General features: G+C 43.1%; 1 protein-coding gene across 3 annotated transcripts; it reads left to right on the top strand.

Moving 5' to 3' along the window:
* The first annotated feature begins 2,560 nt into the window (after window positions 1-2,560).
* LOC130585526 (SERTA domain-containing protein 2-like) lies at window positions 2,561-15,737 on the top strand. 3 transcript variants are annotated; one of them, XM_057386066.1, is made up of 4 exons: window positions 2,561-2,674; window positions 4,545-4,643; window positions 5,630-5,748; window positions 13,378-15,737. In XM_057386066.1, the coding sequence occupies exon 4, from the start codon at window positions 13,382-13,384 to the stop codon at window positions 14,231-14,233; it is 852 nt and encodes a 283-aa protein (XP_057242049.1). In that variant the 5' UTR covers window positions 2,561-2,674; window positions 4,545-4,643; window positions 5,630-5,748; window positions 13,378-13,381; the 3' UTR covers window positions 14,234-15,737. The 3 variants fall into 3 exon arrangements, with proteins under 3 accessions (XP_057242049.1, XP_057242050.1, XP_057242048.1); XM_057386067.1 differs by having other exon boundaries at window positions 3,857-4,643; XM_057386065.1 differs by lacking the exon at window positions 4,545-4,643.
* The last annotated feature ends 423 nt before the right edge of the window (window positions 15,738-16,160 follow it).

Here is a 16,160-nt window from a genome sequence, read left to right as displayed (position 1 = left end):
TCAAACTTAGTTCAAGTCAAAATGGGAGAGCATTAGCCTCCTAGAACATTATCTCATTTGAGAATATAAGGGCCTTTTTTAAAGGAAGTTTTTCCCAAGAAAGACCTTGTATGTGAGCTKAGCCCTCTGAATTCTTCACTGAGTGAGACAAGTATGGCTCCTCTAGCACATGAGATTGAATATTGCCAAGCTAAATGAAGTTCCAGTTCTTTTATGTGAATCCCACTGTTAATACAAGCAAAAAAGTGACCAAACCCTTTGTGAATAATCACCATATTTTGTGTCATTTCTGTTATTTTTTTCCTGTTAAGCCATGAATCCAAAGTTCTGATGCATGTATTTAAACAACTCCAGGTTCTTTTTTTTTTTCTGTAGCTCTCATCAGCACATGCTTTAAACAACTGACCTTTCTAGAAACACTCGCTACAGAAAGCACGTTCACCCTTTTCTATTGCACAGAACAAAAAGTGGTTACAGAATAGCTGAGCACCTTGGGTCAATCCCTCAAGAAAGAGTGAGGAGAGCAGGGTGAGTGGTGTTGGTGTCTTTCTGGGAGCTCTGCTGGACTGGGGGACAATGGCTGCACAAGAGGCTCAAGTATTGCCTTGAGCTGTAGAGGGAATTGTCCAGGTCTGTACTGGTGCTGCAGGGCTGCCCAGAGGTCACAGACTTTTGGCCAACAGGGCTCCAATCTGCAAAGCCTAATCTTTGCTCAAGCTACGAGGATGCTTTAGTAGWACTGCTAGTTAAACTACCCCTTTATATTCTGTATTAGACATAATGATTCCAGATTGTCCCTTCTGCTCCAGCTACCTTTGCATGCCTATCCTGTGTCTATTCCTTGGAGATAATCCCTGGCATATGGCAGGGGTCGGTCCTGGTGCAATTCCCCTGGTTGTCCCTGGCTGACTTTAGCAGACAGAAGAATTTTGAACATCTCAGAGTSAGTCCTTCACTTAACCACAGTGTGTGGTGGGAAGGGAAGGGGTACAGGGCAKATCTTTAGTCCACTCCTCCCCCTCAGTGCTGACCCTCATCCTGCGCTTACACTTGGTGCAGCAGATGGACCATGGGGGTCGGGGTGTCACCCCGCAGCCATTCGGGGAGGTGACACAGCTCCGGCAGCGTGTCAAAAARGATTCATTAGTGCTTCTCGCAGCAACACTCGCTCCCCTTCTGTGCTCTGTGACCCCCGGCAGTGAGGTCAGAGCACAGCTGTGGCCGAGGAATTGGGGGCACCACGCTGCAGGAGAGAGGTGCCTTGGAGAGATGGTCCCCTCGYCCTCAGCGATGGACCCGCGGGCATCAGCTCTGGCTTTCTGTYTCTCTGCCCTTCACCCCTGCATTTGGGTCAAGCCTTGCACGCTCCCACCCCTTCACAAGTGCCCATTCGGAGACACAAGGGTTAAAATCTGTTAGTACTGAGGATTTAAAAAAAAACCAGCTCTCCTTTGCTGAATAATCACAAAAAGCAGCTGATCTTTCACTGAAGTTGTAGTGTTTCTCCACCAGACAATTGCCAATGTTTCTGCAGTATTTATGAGACGGACATCGAACATGTCTGTGAATTTGGTATGTGCTCACCTTCAATGCAATAACCCGTCTGTGCAAATATCTTCGAGTTTTGGTTTTATTGTCCTAGAGATTGGCTCTTTCAGAGATGGGTTTAGATCAAGCAGCTTTTTGGGGATGCCTCAGGTAAACCAACCCATGACAGGGTTCGACAAAGGCTCAAAATCAATCTTTACAAATACTTCTATGTCAGATTTTGAAATCTGGTTTGTACAAACACGTGTGCCCATGTAACTTGATTACGCAAATGCCCGTGAAAAGCAAATACGAGGTTTGAGCATGGATAAAACCATCTCATCTTTGAAGGAAAAAAAAAAAAATCAAGTGAATATTCATGGGTGCATTGTGCAATGTTTGACGTAGCTATAGGGCTGGTCGGGAGACGTGTGCGCCTCGTTTCCCAACAGCCCTGGCACCGGGCGTTGTAGGAGCGCTGCTGTGTGGAGGCCCTGGGCGTGCCTTTTACTGAAATTTGGCAGTTTTGGTCACAGGCGGACTGCGAGTTCATACAAAAAAAAACGGGGAGTGGTGGTTCTGGGCTTTGGACCGGGCTGGCCAGTGACTCCACGGGGGTTCCGAAGCGCAAGGCGCGGCAGCAGCAGCGGCCGGAGCGGCGCGGAACAGGGGAGCACAGAGCCCGGCCCGGCCGCTCCGCCACCCTCACGGCCGCGGGCGGGGCCGCCCCCGGAGCGCCGCGCCGGGGGACGCGGGACTCGGCGGCGCCCGTGTCCCATTGGGCGAGGCCCGCGCGCGGCCCCGCCCACCCCGGCTCTCCTGGCTCTCTCATTGGGCGATGCCGCGGGTCCAGCCGTAGCCCCGCCCCTCCGGCTCGCCGACCAGTCAGAAAATGGTTGCCGGGCAGGTTGAAAGGGCCGCGGACCAATGGGAGGGCGGGCAGCTGGCGCGCGCGGYGCACGCAGAGCACGCAGCGCCCCCCCGCGCCCCGCCGCGGGAGCCGCGGGCGGAGGGAAGGGCGGAGCGGAGGCTGCCGGGGCCCGGCGGGGGTGGCGCTGCCTCCGCCTCCTCCCGGCCCGAGTCCCAGCCCCGCCGAAGGGAGGGAGCTCGACCGGCTGCGAAGGAACGGGGGTTCCTCTGCTCCCAGGTGGGGCGCCGGGCGGGAGGCGGCGGGAAGCGGAGGGAGGCGCGGGGCTGGGAGCCGGGGGCAGGGGGAGGACAGCGGCGGCGGCGGGGAGACGAGCGGGCACGCCGGGAGGCCGAGGCGGTGGCGGCAGGAGCCCCGATGGGGCGGGGGGGCCCTGCCGGTGAGGTGTGGGGGGGGCACCCGGCGGGGCGATGGGAGAGGAGGGGACAGCGGGGACAGGTGGAGCGGACGGCGGGCCCCGGGCTGCTGCGGTGCGGTGCGATGCGGTGCGGTGCGGAGCGGAGGGACGGCGGCCCCGGGAAGCTGCGCCGGGTGCGAGGGGCACAGCGGGACCGGGGTGCGGGCACGGCAGCCTCGGGGAGCCAGGCTGGGTGTGGGGGGAGCGCCCGGAGCGCGGCCGGCGGTGGAAGTTGTTCGCGCAGTTATAATTAGCCCGGCCGGGGTCTGAGCGAGCCGGGCGGAGGAAGGGGGAGGAGTGTAACTTTTCGCAGCTCGGGAAGCCCAAGGTTGTCTCTGGTTACCGCTGCCCACGGCCGCGGAGCGGGGGGGCGGGACGCCCGCAGGAAGCACYGACACTCCTTCCACAAAGGCCAAATGGTGGCAGGAGCCGCGGGAGCGGCTGCGGGAGGGCGGCAGGAAAGGGCTTTCCCTGAATCCCAGTGTTTCCATCCTGGCACTCCTGATCGCTGCCGCTTGGTAGTTGCGATTTATGTATTTGCTGCAGTTACATTTTTAATAGCGGGTTTTGTTTGGCTCAGTAAATGTGTGTTAGTCTGGGCCACGAGCAGGTGGATAGGACTGGAGGAGCGTAAGATTGGTCTCTTTTATGCATATTGCAGATTAAGCTGGCAAATAGGTGCAGTTAATAATTTCTGCCCTAGTTAGGCCTGGAATTTTTCAAACTGCGTTGGAATGCTCGTTTTCAAAAGCATAGGTAGGAGCCTTATGCGGTAGTTTTCCACTTTATTTTTGATGTGGCTAAAATTCTGTAGTTCAGGCAGCTAACTCCAATGTGGGAAATACCATTAACATTGAAATGATGCTTYAGTCTCAAAATTCTAAAGTGACCCCTAAACAGGTACTGGGAAGACARTGAAACAAGAATTAATTCACTGGAGATATAATTCATAGTAATTTACAACTATTCTGTGTCTTCGATAGTTGTTCTTTTTTTCCTAACAGATTGTAAAAACTAAACATAATATCGTTACTGCTGTACTTCTTCCTGACACTCATCCCAGTGTGAAATCATACAGGGCAAAAGTCACAGCCTCCACAGTTACTTCTGCCGGAATCTTTTGAAGTATATAATAAAGAAATTAAATTTGAAAACTTCTTGACTTCATCTCCTTCTAGCAAAATATTGGACTTCTAAAATACAAGTAACAGTATTATTTTTTATAAAGTGCATCTAGGTTTGTTGGGTTTTGGGTCTTTTTTTGCTAAAGTTTAAAACTTTTCAACATGCTTGTTAGCTTTGTGAAGTTGTGTTAGTATTAGAGAATCCCAAAATTCTAAAACAAATTCTTTTATATTCAGTGTATAGAAATGCAGTGGCTGCACACTTCGTCCTGTGACCTAGCAAATACACTTTAATGAACCTCAATAGTGACCATTTGAAGTCCTGCTTTTTCAGAGCAGATAGGTTATGAATCTTCATTTGTCTCTTTGGGTTTGGTTTTGGGGTTTTTTTTTGGTGGTTTTGTTTTTTTTTTTAAATTACAGATAGCATGGATTTCCTTATACTGGGAAGAAGTCACCTTCTAGAAGGAGGAGGAGGAGGGAGATGATAATGTGTTTGTTGCTGTGGGTTAGATTTGGCTTGCTTAGGTCATGGGCATTTTACTGCTGTTTTACTGCATCTTTACAGTTCCGAGGTTCTGTAAGCGGAGGAGCCCTTTGGTAGCATCAGGCTATGAGTTGCTATATAAGATGAACTGTAGGCGTTTACTTGCCCGTCTGTCTGAATGTAAGACTGCCTTTCACTATGTATTATTTTAAGATTCGTGAAATAATGTATGAACTCTTGATTTTTGATCATGAAGGATTGTGTTTATGTGGATAGTACTGATCCTTGCTCCTGCGGTCATTTGTGAGATTTACCGTAGCTGGGTCAGGTGTCTGTGTGTGTGATGTGCACAAGCATGTCACATCCAGTCCTGGCTGCAGGCTGCTAGCCCCTGCAAGGGCTATAATTCTTGGAGTTCATAGCTGTTTGATTCTTCAGGAGGAGGTGAGACCTCAGGAGCATGGATCATGCGATTCYCTCCACATCGCCTAGCCTAGTCCATGGTTTATTGTCACTTCAGCCTTTTCATATTTCTCAGTTTCCAGTGCCTTGAGCTAATCCATGATTTAATCYATGTGGTCTCTAGGCATACTGCAGATTTGCTATATCAGGGTTTTGATGGAAATGGTGCCACATTGAATATTAGACACAATCATAGGACACCTTGTCAGCTATCTTGTATTGGTTTTGTGTATGGTGAAAAGGAGGAAAGTTAGGGAATTTAATAAAAATCTAACTGCTTTTGCAGCCTATAAGCTTTAGGGGATAATTCTGAAACGTAGTTCTTTACCAGTACATGGTATTCTCTCTCTTGATTATGTGATTTTAGAGATGATTACAATTGTAAATTGGTGTTCAATAATCTCAAGAAGTATGAGTGCAAGTCCTTTTCCAAAAGCCTACAGAGAATCAGTATTCTGTAATACTCATTAATGAAAGATAATTTCCACRTTTTATGTGTTCGCAGGTGAAACTGATAGGTCATCTTATTTCAGTGTATTCATGAACTTTAGGGGACTTTACCCGTATTTATCTGTTTTAAGAGAATTTGGCACAAATCATTTAAAAAGTTATATTGAATTGTGTACTTAATGCTTCTGATTAAAAAAAAAAATAAAAACTACCACATAGTAATTAAATACTCTGGTTTTGTTTTTCCTCTTAAGTCGCATCATCCTACCTCGGTGGATGGCTTGGCCCCTGGCATAGTTTGAGACTCTTGGATGACCACGCTTTATGCAAAATCCAGAATCTTCCTGCCTGGACTCCTTTCTGTTTTCTAAGGGTAACTATTTGTATGTTTTTATKAAATTGTATCTTATGTGCGTAGGGCATGTTCTGATAATGGGCTGCAGATGTTATTTGTGGATTAGAATGGCAAACTGAAAAATACCTTTTAAAAACAGGGTATATAATATAAAGGGAGGTGCTTAGACTTACTGGATAGTACARACTCTTCAGCTGAGTATTCTGAATTTCCATTACAATTTTTTTCTTTATAAGGGGGAATTATTACAATGCAACAAAGCATATTGCCATATGATCACATTTTTCTTGGAAATTGGTTAACGGCTTCAATCTTATGGTGAGATCCACTGTTCAGCTGCTAAAATTGAGTGTTACAGTATAATCTTGTGAGAAGGTGGCACTTTGGGTGCTGAAGTAAAGTTGTGTGCTACCAGAGAAAATTYAGTAATCTTTGATTTGGTTACTGAAAGAATAAGTGCACAGTCCTCTTATCAGGAACAGAGCTTTTTTTCTAGTTTGCTTTTACTGTTACTGGGCCAAACATTTTTAAATGCCAATTTTTAATATTTTAAGAAGCTGTGACTTCCTTTATTAGTGGACCTTTTCGATCACTGTAACCCTAAAATGTGTATCAGTGTTGTGTGGGTGAATGCATTCGGTATCTCTATTTGAAGCAAATAAAGTGAGGAAAATAGATTGAGACTGTAAAGAGGTTTGTCATTGCATGTGCAGATCTAATGGTCCTTTGTCTCTCCAGTGAGATACTTTGATGGAACTGTGGTGGTTTGGTTCTTGTTGTTTCCTTCATGTGTCCTTTATGGTCTCATTTAATTATAGTTTAATTTTACTMTGCGAGTTTCTAGGTTTAGTAACTCTTCATCATGTATTAGCTTTTGCCAGCTACTGTTGATCCTTAGTTTAAATGATTACAGGCCCTTCTTCCACTAAAAAAAAAAAAATAACCCACCCAAAATCCCTGACAAAAAYCTTGCTAAACACACTCATTAAAAATATACATGTAAGCTTTTTAGTAAATGTGGTATGACATACACAAGTGACAGGCAAGAGTGATAGAGGTTTARTTTGGGTTTTTTTAAGGGTGGAAGTTTCTCTCTGTTGAGCTCTGGAACACTGGAGCTCCCTCAGCAGCTCTCCCTTATGCTCTAGTGTTAGATATCAGCTGCTGAGAATGTGGTCCATTTACTCTTGGGAACAGCCTGGATCAGCTTGTTTTAGCTGTGGAAGGTACAGATCCTAACAGAGGAGTTCCTTCTCCAGAGTGAAATGTCCTGCTCTGAAACTTAGCTGCCATAGTTTGTAAAACAAAGTTCTTATCAGTGCTTTGTGAAATAAAAYGGGAGTAAGGAATTTAGGAAGATGTCCTTAAATGCAGGAATTTTCCAGATCCCGTTAGACATAACATAAACAGGTTCTTAGTGGGAGGGTTCAAACTAACTTCTAAATTGAGATAAAACTTATTTCCAAGTGCTTCCTAAACATCATTTCAGCTCCTAAAATATTTGTGTATGATACAGGTTTATTCTCTATTTCCACACGTAGTTAATGACAGTGGGAAGGTTATTAATGCCAGAATAATTCTGTGTTAAACTCAGTCTTCCTCTCATTTCTTTCCTATACCTAATGAATGCTATTCAGGCTAGTCTTACTTTCACCCTTAAGTGTGGGGTTTTTTTTTTCTGTTTTGTTTTCAGGTTGGTGTGTGTGTGTGCATTTTTGGGTTTGTTTGTTGTTTTTATTGGGGTTCCTTGAGTCTGAACAGTAGCATATCTTGGTTCTGTGTTCCAGTTGCTTTGTACCAGATTTGGGTGTGTTATAGGTCAGGATTTGTTGACCAGAAAGTTGACATTAAGTTTCCTTTCTTTGAGCAGCTATTTTCTGATAATTTCTGACTCCCGAGAAGAAGTTGTTTATAGGAGTTTAGGTATGGGAGTAAGCTGGTAGGACTGYACTCCTCCCTGTATGCACACTTTTAGTCACTTGTGCCTTCTCCAGCAGTTACTCATCTTGGCTAAACTGGGGCAGGGCTGTGGAGGGGGTGGGGAGACAATGGACTTAAACACATTTTTATATATTTGGAAGAGTCTTCAGGTCCCAATTTTTTTTTTACTTTGGTGTTTTCTAAAGCATTTAGTCCTTCCCTCACTTGCTCTTGGTTTTTGGTAACAGCTGAGATGTGATGTGGTGATCTCCAGCACTTGCTGGGGACCCCAGATCAGAGACCCTGTTCTGTGTAGTCTGACAGCTTACKGGGTTATATAAGTCATGTCCAAGTGATCAGCACTAAGCCTGGATGGGAGGAAGGGATTTGTGCTCTGTCTGTTAACTGCACCTTCAGCCTTTCCATTTTCTTGTGCACTTTCTTCTGCATGAAATACAAGCCAATAGCCAGTCCAGCACTTAWGTAAAACTGTTCATGAGGTTGTGTTGCTTAAGCTAAAATGTATGTCRGGTAGGGGAAGGATTATCATTAAAAATAGTGTGCAGCATACATCAAATAATTCTGGGAAACAGCCACAACTKTTGGGATGTTTGTCTTCCTTTGCACTTCCTGCAGATAGACATGTGCTTGTGAGATGTGTCCATGGAAAGGAGGGGAGAGCAGGACACCAGGTTATCAGYCATGGTCAAGCACTAACACAAGTCTGCAGCCCAGAGAGAGTTYTGTCTGTACTCTTAAATGGTTTCTGCAGTTACGAGTCAAAGGAGGCTTTGAAAGGGAATTGCCCAAATTAAACTAGCAAGGAGTCTTTAATTTTGATTTTAATACATAAGTTGCATGTTACTGAAAACGGGACAGGCAGCTTTCACTCATGAGGTGCTTACACGTCTGCAAAGCTGGTATTTTTGTCCTGTAAGAAAAAGTAATATTTCACTTTGAGACAGTCTTGGGCTGAAAAATGCAACAGTGTGGCTGTATAGAAAGGGTCAAGCAAGTCTGAATGTAATAATACTCTAAGAGGAAAAGCCAGAAGGAACCACTATGAATTAAATTATTTTTACCTGCATGGTGAAGGCCAGGTACTTTATTGATGGTCTTGCTATTTAAACATATCTAATGGTAAATAAATAAGTGTTGTGTAGTTGACTCCATGCTTGTTTTGTGCATGAAAAGTTTGTGTTTCGACAATATTAACTGTGGCAGTTGTGTTTGATAACTCACAAAGCTCTTCTCTGCTGAAAATTAAAGTTCTGTGAGGTTCTGAGTTCTAAATGTTTAACTTTGCTCTTTAGTTCTTTTCTCTCATCTTCCAAAAAAGTTTTTAAGTACTAGTTTGCTCAGATAGAAGTAATTGAAGGTTTTTACATGTTKCATTATTCCTTGAGAGTGTTCCCAGCTGTACTTCCCAGCCATGTGTCAGTGGCAGCTGCACGGTGACAGATGGAGCTGAAATGGTGGCATGGGCGCTGTATTGTCCACAACACGTCGCAATGTGAATTTTTCTTGGTAGCYTGGAATGTTTCTTCTGAGTAGCTGCACCCTGACCAGGCCTGTTTGTTTGGTATTGTGTGGATTTGCCAACCAGGGACGTGCCTCTTCCCTCCCAAGTTTTTTCAAACCCTGGTATGGTGTAGGATTACAGTGCTTGGATGCTTCTTCCCATGTTAGCAGGGAGGAGTTGCTGTGAAATGTCCTCCATGGAAGGAGGACTGGAAGGAACTCAGGAACATGCTGTCAGAGCAGAATTTCTGTGTAGACTCCATTGCAGTGATGTGAACAGAGCTTGGTACTCCCAGATACTGAGTTCACTTTSCTTTCTTTTCTCTATATCTGAAGAATTACTTTAATTAAAAAAGCGTTCTGCCATAAACAGCCTGTGGCTCAGTTTGTGTTACTTTAGTGAGAGAGGTTGAGAAAGTGCCAGAAAAAAAAAGTTGAGATGTGTTGTTCCTCATTGTTCCTTTTTTTCATGACAGAGGACTCTAAAATAGATCATCTGAACAGAAAAAAAAATTTGTTGTGAAACTTTTTCAAGTTTGAGAAAAGGGTGACAGRGCTTGCTGCTTTTATAATTGAACAGATATGTATGGACCTCACATTTGAAGTTGGCATAAACTTTAATTTTTGTTCAGTTTATTTACTTGCAAATTACAGAATTATCAGATTGGCACTTCCCAAAATCCTGTCTCTTGATCCATTTTTTTTGAGATCTGAGTTGGTTCCTGGAATTAGGCTGATGTGAAGGAAAGTGCAGTTTCTGGACACTCATTGCTTTGGGGTGCCCAGGTTGTGCCCTGAGCTGGCTGTGCCCCGGTGTGAGCTGATGGAAGGGCTGACACTGAGCAGCAGSCACTGGGGTTTGTGTGTGCACGGCTGCTTGTTTGCCCTACTACCAAAAATTGAAGTGGGGTAAGCATTGCATAATTAAATAATGCCATCAGCATCTTCTGCTGCAAAGTAATGCTGTAAAAGCGAGCATCTGACTCTCTTTTGAGAGAGTGAATTTTGGGTTTGAGTGAGAGGGCAATAAGCAGCGCTACAGAAGAACAAGCTACTTAGAAAATACAGGGTAGTTTGTTAAGGATCTGATCCCGTCAGAAATTCTTGTGTTAGAAAGTAAAGCAAAAGGCCTGATAAAATGTAGATTAGCTGGTAACAAAGGGGCTTTGTGTCTTTTGTAGGTCAGCAGCTGAGTGTGTTTGACAAGAACTGAAATTTAATGTCTCCTGTAGCAACCATGACACTAGTCATTTTTAAATCCACTGTACCAATGGTWCTCTGTTTTTTATTAGCCTTTTCCAAATTTTTGTGTAACCTCTGAAGTTGTCTGGCTCCTAGAGGGAGAGTTAGGGATCCTTCCTGTTAGGAAAAAAATCAGTGTTAAACAGACAGAATTTCTAAAATGTAAGGTAGTATTGTGTTTGTGTATTTAAAAAAAAAAAACATCTTGAGAGTGGGGAGTACGTTAAGTAGAAATATTTTGAAGCTGGAGCAAATAGTGTTTCTTGTACTTCATTTTTATAGTCAAGTGTTGTCATGCTTGAGCATTTTTACATATTTCTAAAATGCTCTGGGACAAATTTTATKAAGGAAATTTGAGGAATGAAAAGAAGGGTGTCTGCCTATATGAGCATGAAATACTTAGTCTAACTAGACTACTGTTTGAATTGAAAAGTAAAACATGTCATTTTAAGTTGTTTTTGTGAAATTATACATCCTTGCATGTCATAGTCTGCTTGCTCTTTGAGCTTATTTGCAGAATTATATACTAGCATATTCTTGAGATGTTAGGAATTAATGTGATTTATATAATTTAAAGAGATAGGAATAGTATGTCCTGTGTGTGTAACAAAGTGTAAATGTATATTTTAAAAAAATGTTAAAAGCAGTAAATTATCAAAACCAAGCATTCTGAATGTAGGAAATGTCACAATTACTTTCTCTGGTATGGTCATAACTTCATTCCCTTATAGGTRTAAATTTTGGTGTGTGTAATTAATTGAGAGGAAAAAAAAAACAAACCCCAAAACAWACAAACCCCACTWATGTGCAGTGTATGGGAATGATGGTGTTTGGTGAAGAAACAGCCATTCTGATGCATAACTTTTGTTCTTATAGTGATGCTGTGAGGTGATGCCTTAAGTCGTATACAATATACACACTACTTAAAATGGAGAGTTAGCAATTTTATTGTGAGTTTYTTATGATTTGCAGATACCAATTGTCTTCATGATGAGAGTGGGTATATTTAGCAACAGTCTACTTGTCCTGCAATTCTCCATAGGTTGTGACAAAAATTATCAGTTACTGACAGTATTGTCAGTAGTTTGGCTGAGGTGCCTGACCCACACACTGCCTCCCCAGAATACTTTGTTATTATATTTTGTGCCTGAGCTTTGTGTCCAGATTTGTCCTGATTTTGTTGGAGTGCTCGGTACTGGCTGGGTCTGTTTGCTCTTAATAGGGTGCTGGAGTGAGGGAGYGATACATGATCAGTGTGGGAAGATRACCCAGGTGAACAGGCAGACCACATCCAGACACCTTCTCATTTTTAAAGATTCAGCTGGTGCTCTGGCAGTACAGCAGAAAACTTCAGAGGAAAAGAGAGTTCCAGAAGTAAATAATTGCCACACTGGTACAATTGCAAGTAATTAAAGTTTGTTGTTGTTTCAAGAGGGACTTATTGGCAAACTGAAGATAGGCCAGACTACTCCCTGATAAGTAAAAAGTGTACAGTTGAGAAGTCTGACACCTAAACTCCTGCAGCAGCTGTCTGTTTTCTCTTGTGTGTCTTACTGAGGATGCAGTGCTTGCTTGCTTTCTGTTTCTCCAGAGGAGCTGAGTTCTCTAACAGCCTTGTCAGGGCAGATGGATGTAGCYATGGAGCCCTGCCATGCTTCCTGCAAATCTGGAGAAATCCTGAMAGTAAAAGAGGCTTTATCCTGCTGCCTTCTCCTTGTCCCCAAAAGTCTAGCAACAGGCTAGCAGCTGGCAGCTGCAGCCATCAGCTGAGCTATTGCTGGCAGTATCCAGTGCTCACATGAAAAGGAAGTTGGGAGGCCCTCGGCAGCATGCAGGGTCTGGATCATTGTGCGTGAARGATCTGTCCTTAATCTGCCACGGGGTGTCTAATTTATGATTGCTTAATTTTTTTTAATTGTTTGGGAGCAAGATATCTGGATTCACGGGCACTTTAAAATGAGTGTAACTGAGATTTTACCAGTGTTTTCTGTGCACAGTATACCCCTTTTCTGTGTTTATACAAGTGATTGCATAGGGCTTGTTGTCCCTAATAAAACACTTTAGATTTGGGATGGTAATTGCAAAGTGCCCAAGCAGTATTTGTTTGGATCATTTATGTTTTAGATGTGTATGCGCACAGGTTTTTGTACCACATTGTTCTAGACCTGCTGTATTTCAATGCAAGAGCACATTAGGCAGACTGAAAGCAACTAAACTCTTTTTTTTTCCTTCTAAATATTTACCAAAATTGGTCACTTTAAAAAGGCCATTTTATAGCTTGCCTGATGTTCTTAGTCTGAAGTCAGTGGCAGATTGTGAACCAGCAGCCATGAGCATTGAYTGTGTCTTTGTGAGCTCAGTGGCCCAAACCAGATTTCCTCCCACTGTTTAACCAAACTACCAAGCTATGGGATGGATATAGGGTCCCATGGGAGGCCCTGCTGTGGGTCTTGCTGTAAAACAATTCTGGGTCACTGAATAAAAAGGAGAAAAATGAGTCCTAAAGAGAGTTCTCAGAGACACKGAGCCAGACATTAGAATGCCTTAATGAGATCAAAATGGGTGTTGAAAACTATCTTTGAAATCTTACCTGCTGTACCTAAGAATGTTAAAATRGAAATGGTGAAATATTCACTGTAGTTGTTTGATCCTTAATGTAAGCACCTATTTTATTTCATGTGGACAGTCAGATATACTTAGAAGTATACAGGTTTTTTAAAAAAAGAGTTAGTATAGCTCTTCCACAGTTTCTGTCTAAAAAAAAAAAAAGTTTCTGTGAAACAATATAGCTTTTCAATGGAAGTGCATCTTTTCAATGGAAGTATTACTGTGTAAGATTTCATTCTGTCTCTTGATGTTCTAGGACATCAGAAGTCTAAGTTAGCCAATGCATTGTACACTACAGGGTTTTCAGCATTGTGTGTTGCACCTGCCCAAGGCTAATTGATAATTTCTGCCTTCCAGGTTCATGTTGGGGAGAGGTCTAAAGCGCAAGCTGAGTGACTATGAGGAGAACATGGCTGGTCTCTCGAGTGCCTTTGATTCCAGTCGAAGTCTGCCATACCCACTCAAGAGGCAGCTGGTGCTCAACATGTGCCTCACCAAGTTACAGACGTACAAAATGCTGGTGGAGCCCAACCTGCACCGCTCCGTCCTCATCGCCAACACCGTGCGGCAGATTCAGGAGGAGATGAGACAGGAGAGTAACCAGCAGCCAGTGAATATCTGCCCTGGCATCGCTCCTGCTTCTCACAGCTACACAGGGATGGAGTCTCCTGGCATCTCTCTTCAGTTGCCTTCAGGTATCAGTCAGCAAGAGTCTCACTGTTGTGACCTGCGGTCTGTAGAAGACCCGATTGAAAACAGCCTGCTGATCGTTTCAGACGATGACATGTCATCTGCTATTTCATCTATTCTGAAGGATTTGGACTTTGTAGAAGATATAAGCCCACCTACTTGTCTGGTTCCTACTGGAGATGACCAGCCAAAGTTTCCAGAAAATACCGGTCTGAAACTAGAAGATGATAGACAGGATTTGAAGGGGGCTGARTGTGTGTTTGGTTCCTTTGAGATTTCGAATTCAACTAGTTACTTGAAGGATTTGGCAATAGATGACATTTTTGAAGATATTGACACTTCAATGTATGATTCAGACTTCTGTTGCCCTCCACTAATGCCACCCAGATCACCATCTCTTGCTGCAGAAGAACCATTGAAAACCTTTCCATCTTGTAATTCTTCTTCAGCGAACAACATTCAGATATGTAGAACAGATCTGAGTGAGTTGGACCACATCATGGAAATTCTCGTYGGATCCTGATACTTGTTTTACCCAAAGATACTTTTAAACTGCCACTTTCATTTGGTTTCAGGATAAAAGCCACTGGAAAAGCTGTAAAGAGTTCTTTGAAAAGCAAACTAAATAATTATTTGTCCATAGTAGGTTTTTCTAAATAATTCCAAAACTTACAAACCAAAAAAGTGGCAGATTTTCTTTTTTTAAAATTTATTTATCAGAACTGTGCAATCATCATTTTCCTTCCAGGGTGTATGTGGAACAATGGGCGCATACCCTCATCACCCCTCACGCCTCTTTCAATAAASTTTTTTATGTGCAATTTTTAATTTGACAGAAGAATTTACATGCAAAGCAAATTTCATATGAGGTGATCTTTTACAAAGCCTCCACTTTATTTTTAATATCAGAGTCTATGCCAAGCTGGCATCTGTCAAGTKGCAGAGTTAGATTGTGTGGATTGCAGACATGTTACTAGAGATGGGTATATTTTGAAAATGAGACACGCTTTGCTTTCTTTTGGTCAGAAAAGCAGATCAAGACACTTACCAACAAAGTCTCTTGCATTTTCTAAAGCATTCAGAACTATTTATTTTTGTAAATTTTATAGTCTTTCTACATTTTACTACGTTACTTCATCATAGTTCAAATATAATGGACTTCTAGTTGGATGTGTTTAGCACTACCTCTGAGCTGAAATGCTTTAACTCTTTCCAGTGCTTCATCTGAGACTGCAAATCTTTTTGTTTCTGTTTTTTTTTTTCTGGGGGAAAGTACTTCTAACCCATTAAGTTGATCCTTTGACAGTGACCTAGCTGATTTGTGAAATCAAGGGTATTCAATGTTTAAAAACTTTTTAAGTATTTACAAATTAATTTATATGTAGATTGTGCAATTTAACATTTTTCTGTCAGTATTATGTGCTTAGATTTTAAATAATCTTGGCGTTCTTTAAATTAAAACTTACTATGTACAGGTAGCTTTTTATTCTCTTTTGGAAAACACTGTCCTTCAACCCTGCTTTCACTACAGATTTTAAGATGATTTTTATGTGCAATATTATTTAAAAAAGAATACACATTTGTATACCTGGCATTGTGGGAAGAAATGCTTCAAACTTAAAACCTCTAGCACCTTTGGAGGATACTCAGAGAGCCAACATTTCTGYGTCCTTTCAGAAGCCAAGCTGAGAACTCTTGTTGCTGCAGCAGTGCCACTGCTGTGACAGCCCCTGGAGCACCGTGGGGCTGTGRTGAGTCAATGCCAGTGGCTCTGTCCCTCCCAGACAGGGCTTTGGAACCCTGGRGCTGCTGCCCAGGCTGTCCTGGGTGAGGCAGGCGTGTTTTTAAACAGATACACAAGCACCCTCCTCAGCTGGAGATGAGGTTTGCAGTGGGAACTGTTTTTCCATAATGCAGTTTGGGTTCTGTGTTTCAGCCTGAACCGAGGTCTGGATTGATCCCTGCTATCGTCTTCTGAGTTTCACACTTGCACATTGCTTTTTGGTTTGGGTTTTGTTATGTTTTTTTTYTYTYYYYKTKTTTTTTAATTATAAAGCTTTTACTTTGTTCTTGAAAGCTGCAGCATCTGTCTTGGAAATTTGCAGCTGTAAAACCTTTGCTTTGGTTTGTTGTATTTTTTGGTGTTTTGTTGTTCTGCTGAGGCTTTTTATGAACGGAATGTCGGCAGAGGGAAAAAAATGTTGCCTGTGTGTTGCATCTCACAGAAATTGAAATCCTGGCCCTGTTGAAGGGGCCAGGGTGTCATCTGGTATTTCTAGTCTTAACTGATGCTGTGGCACACCTACCTTGTGCAGAGATCTCCATTTTTTACTGTGACTCTTGGTTAACAGTTAGCTGCCGACATAATTTGGTATCCCAAGCCAATGGAGAACCATTTCAGGTCACATCCTCGCAGCCATCTGGGTTGTTTAGCAACCGAARGGTATAAA

The sequence above is a fragment of the Malurus melanocephalus genome, unplaced genomic scaffold (assembly GCF_030028575.1).
Source record: "Malurus melanocephalus ecotype Western Australia unplaced genomic scaffold, MMel_1.1 scaffold_905, whole genome shotgun sequence".
In the NCBI taxonomy this organism is placed as follows: Eukaryota; Metazoa; Chordata; class Aves; order Passeriformes; family Maluridae; genus Malurus; species Malurus melanocephalus.
The sequence above is the reverse complement of the archived record's forward strand: the minus strand, read 5'-3'. Positions and strand labels throughout refer to the sequence as shown.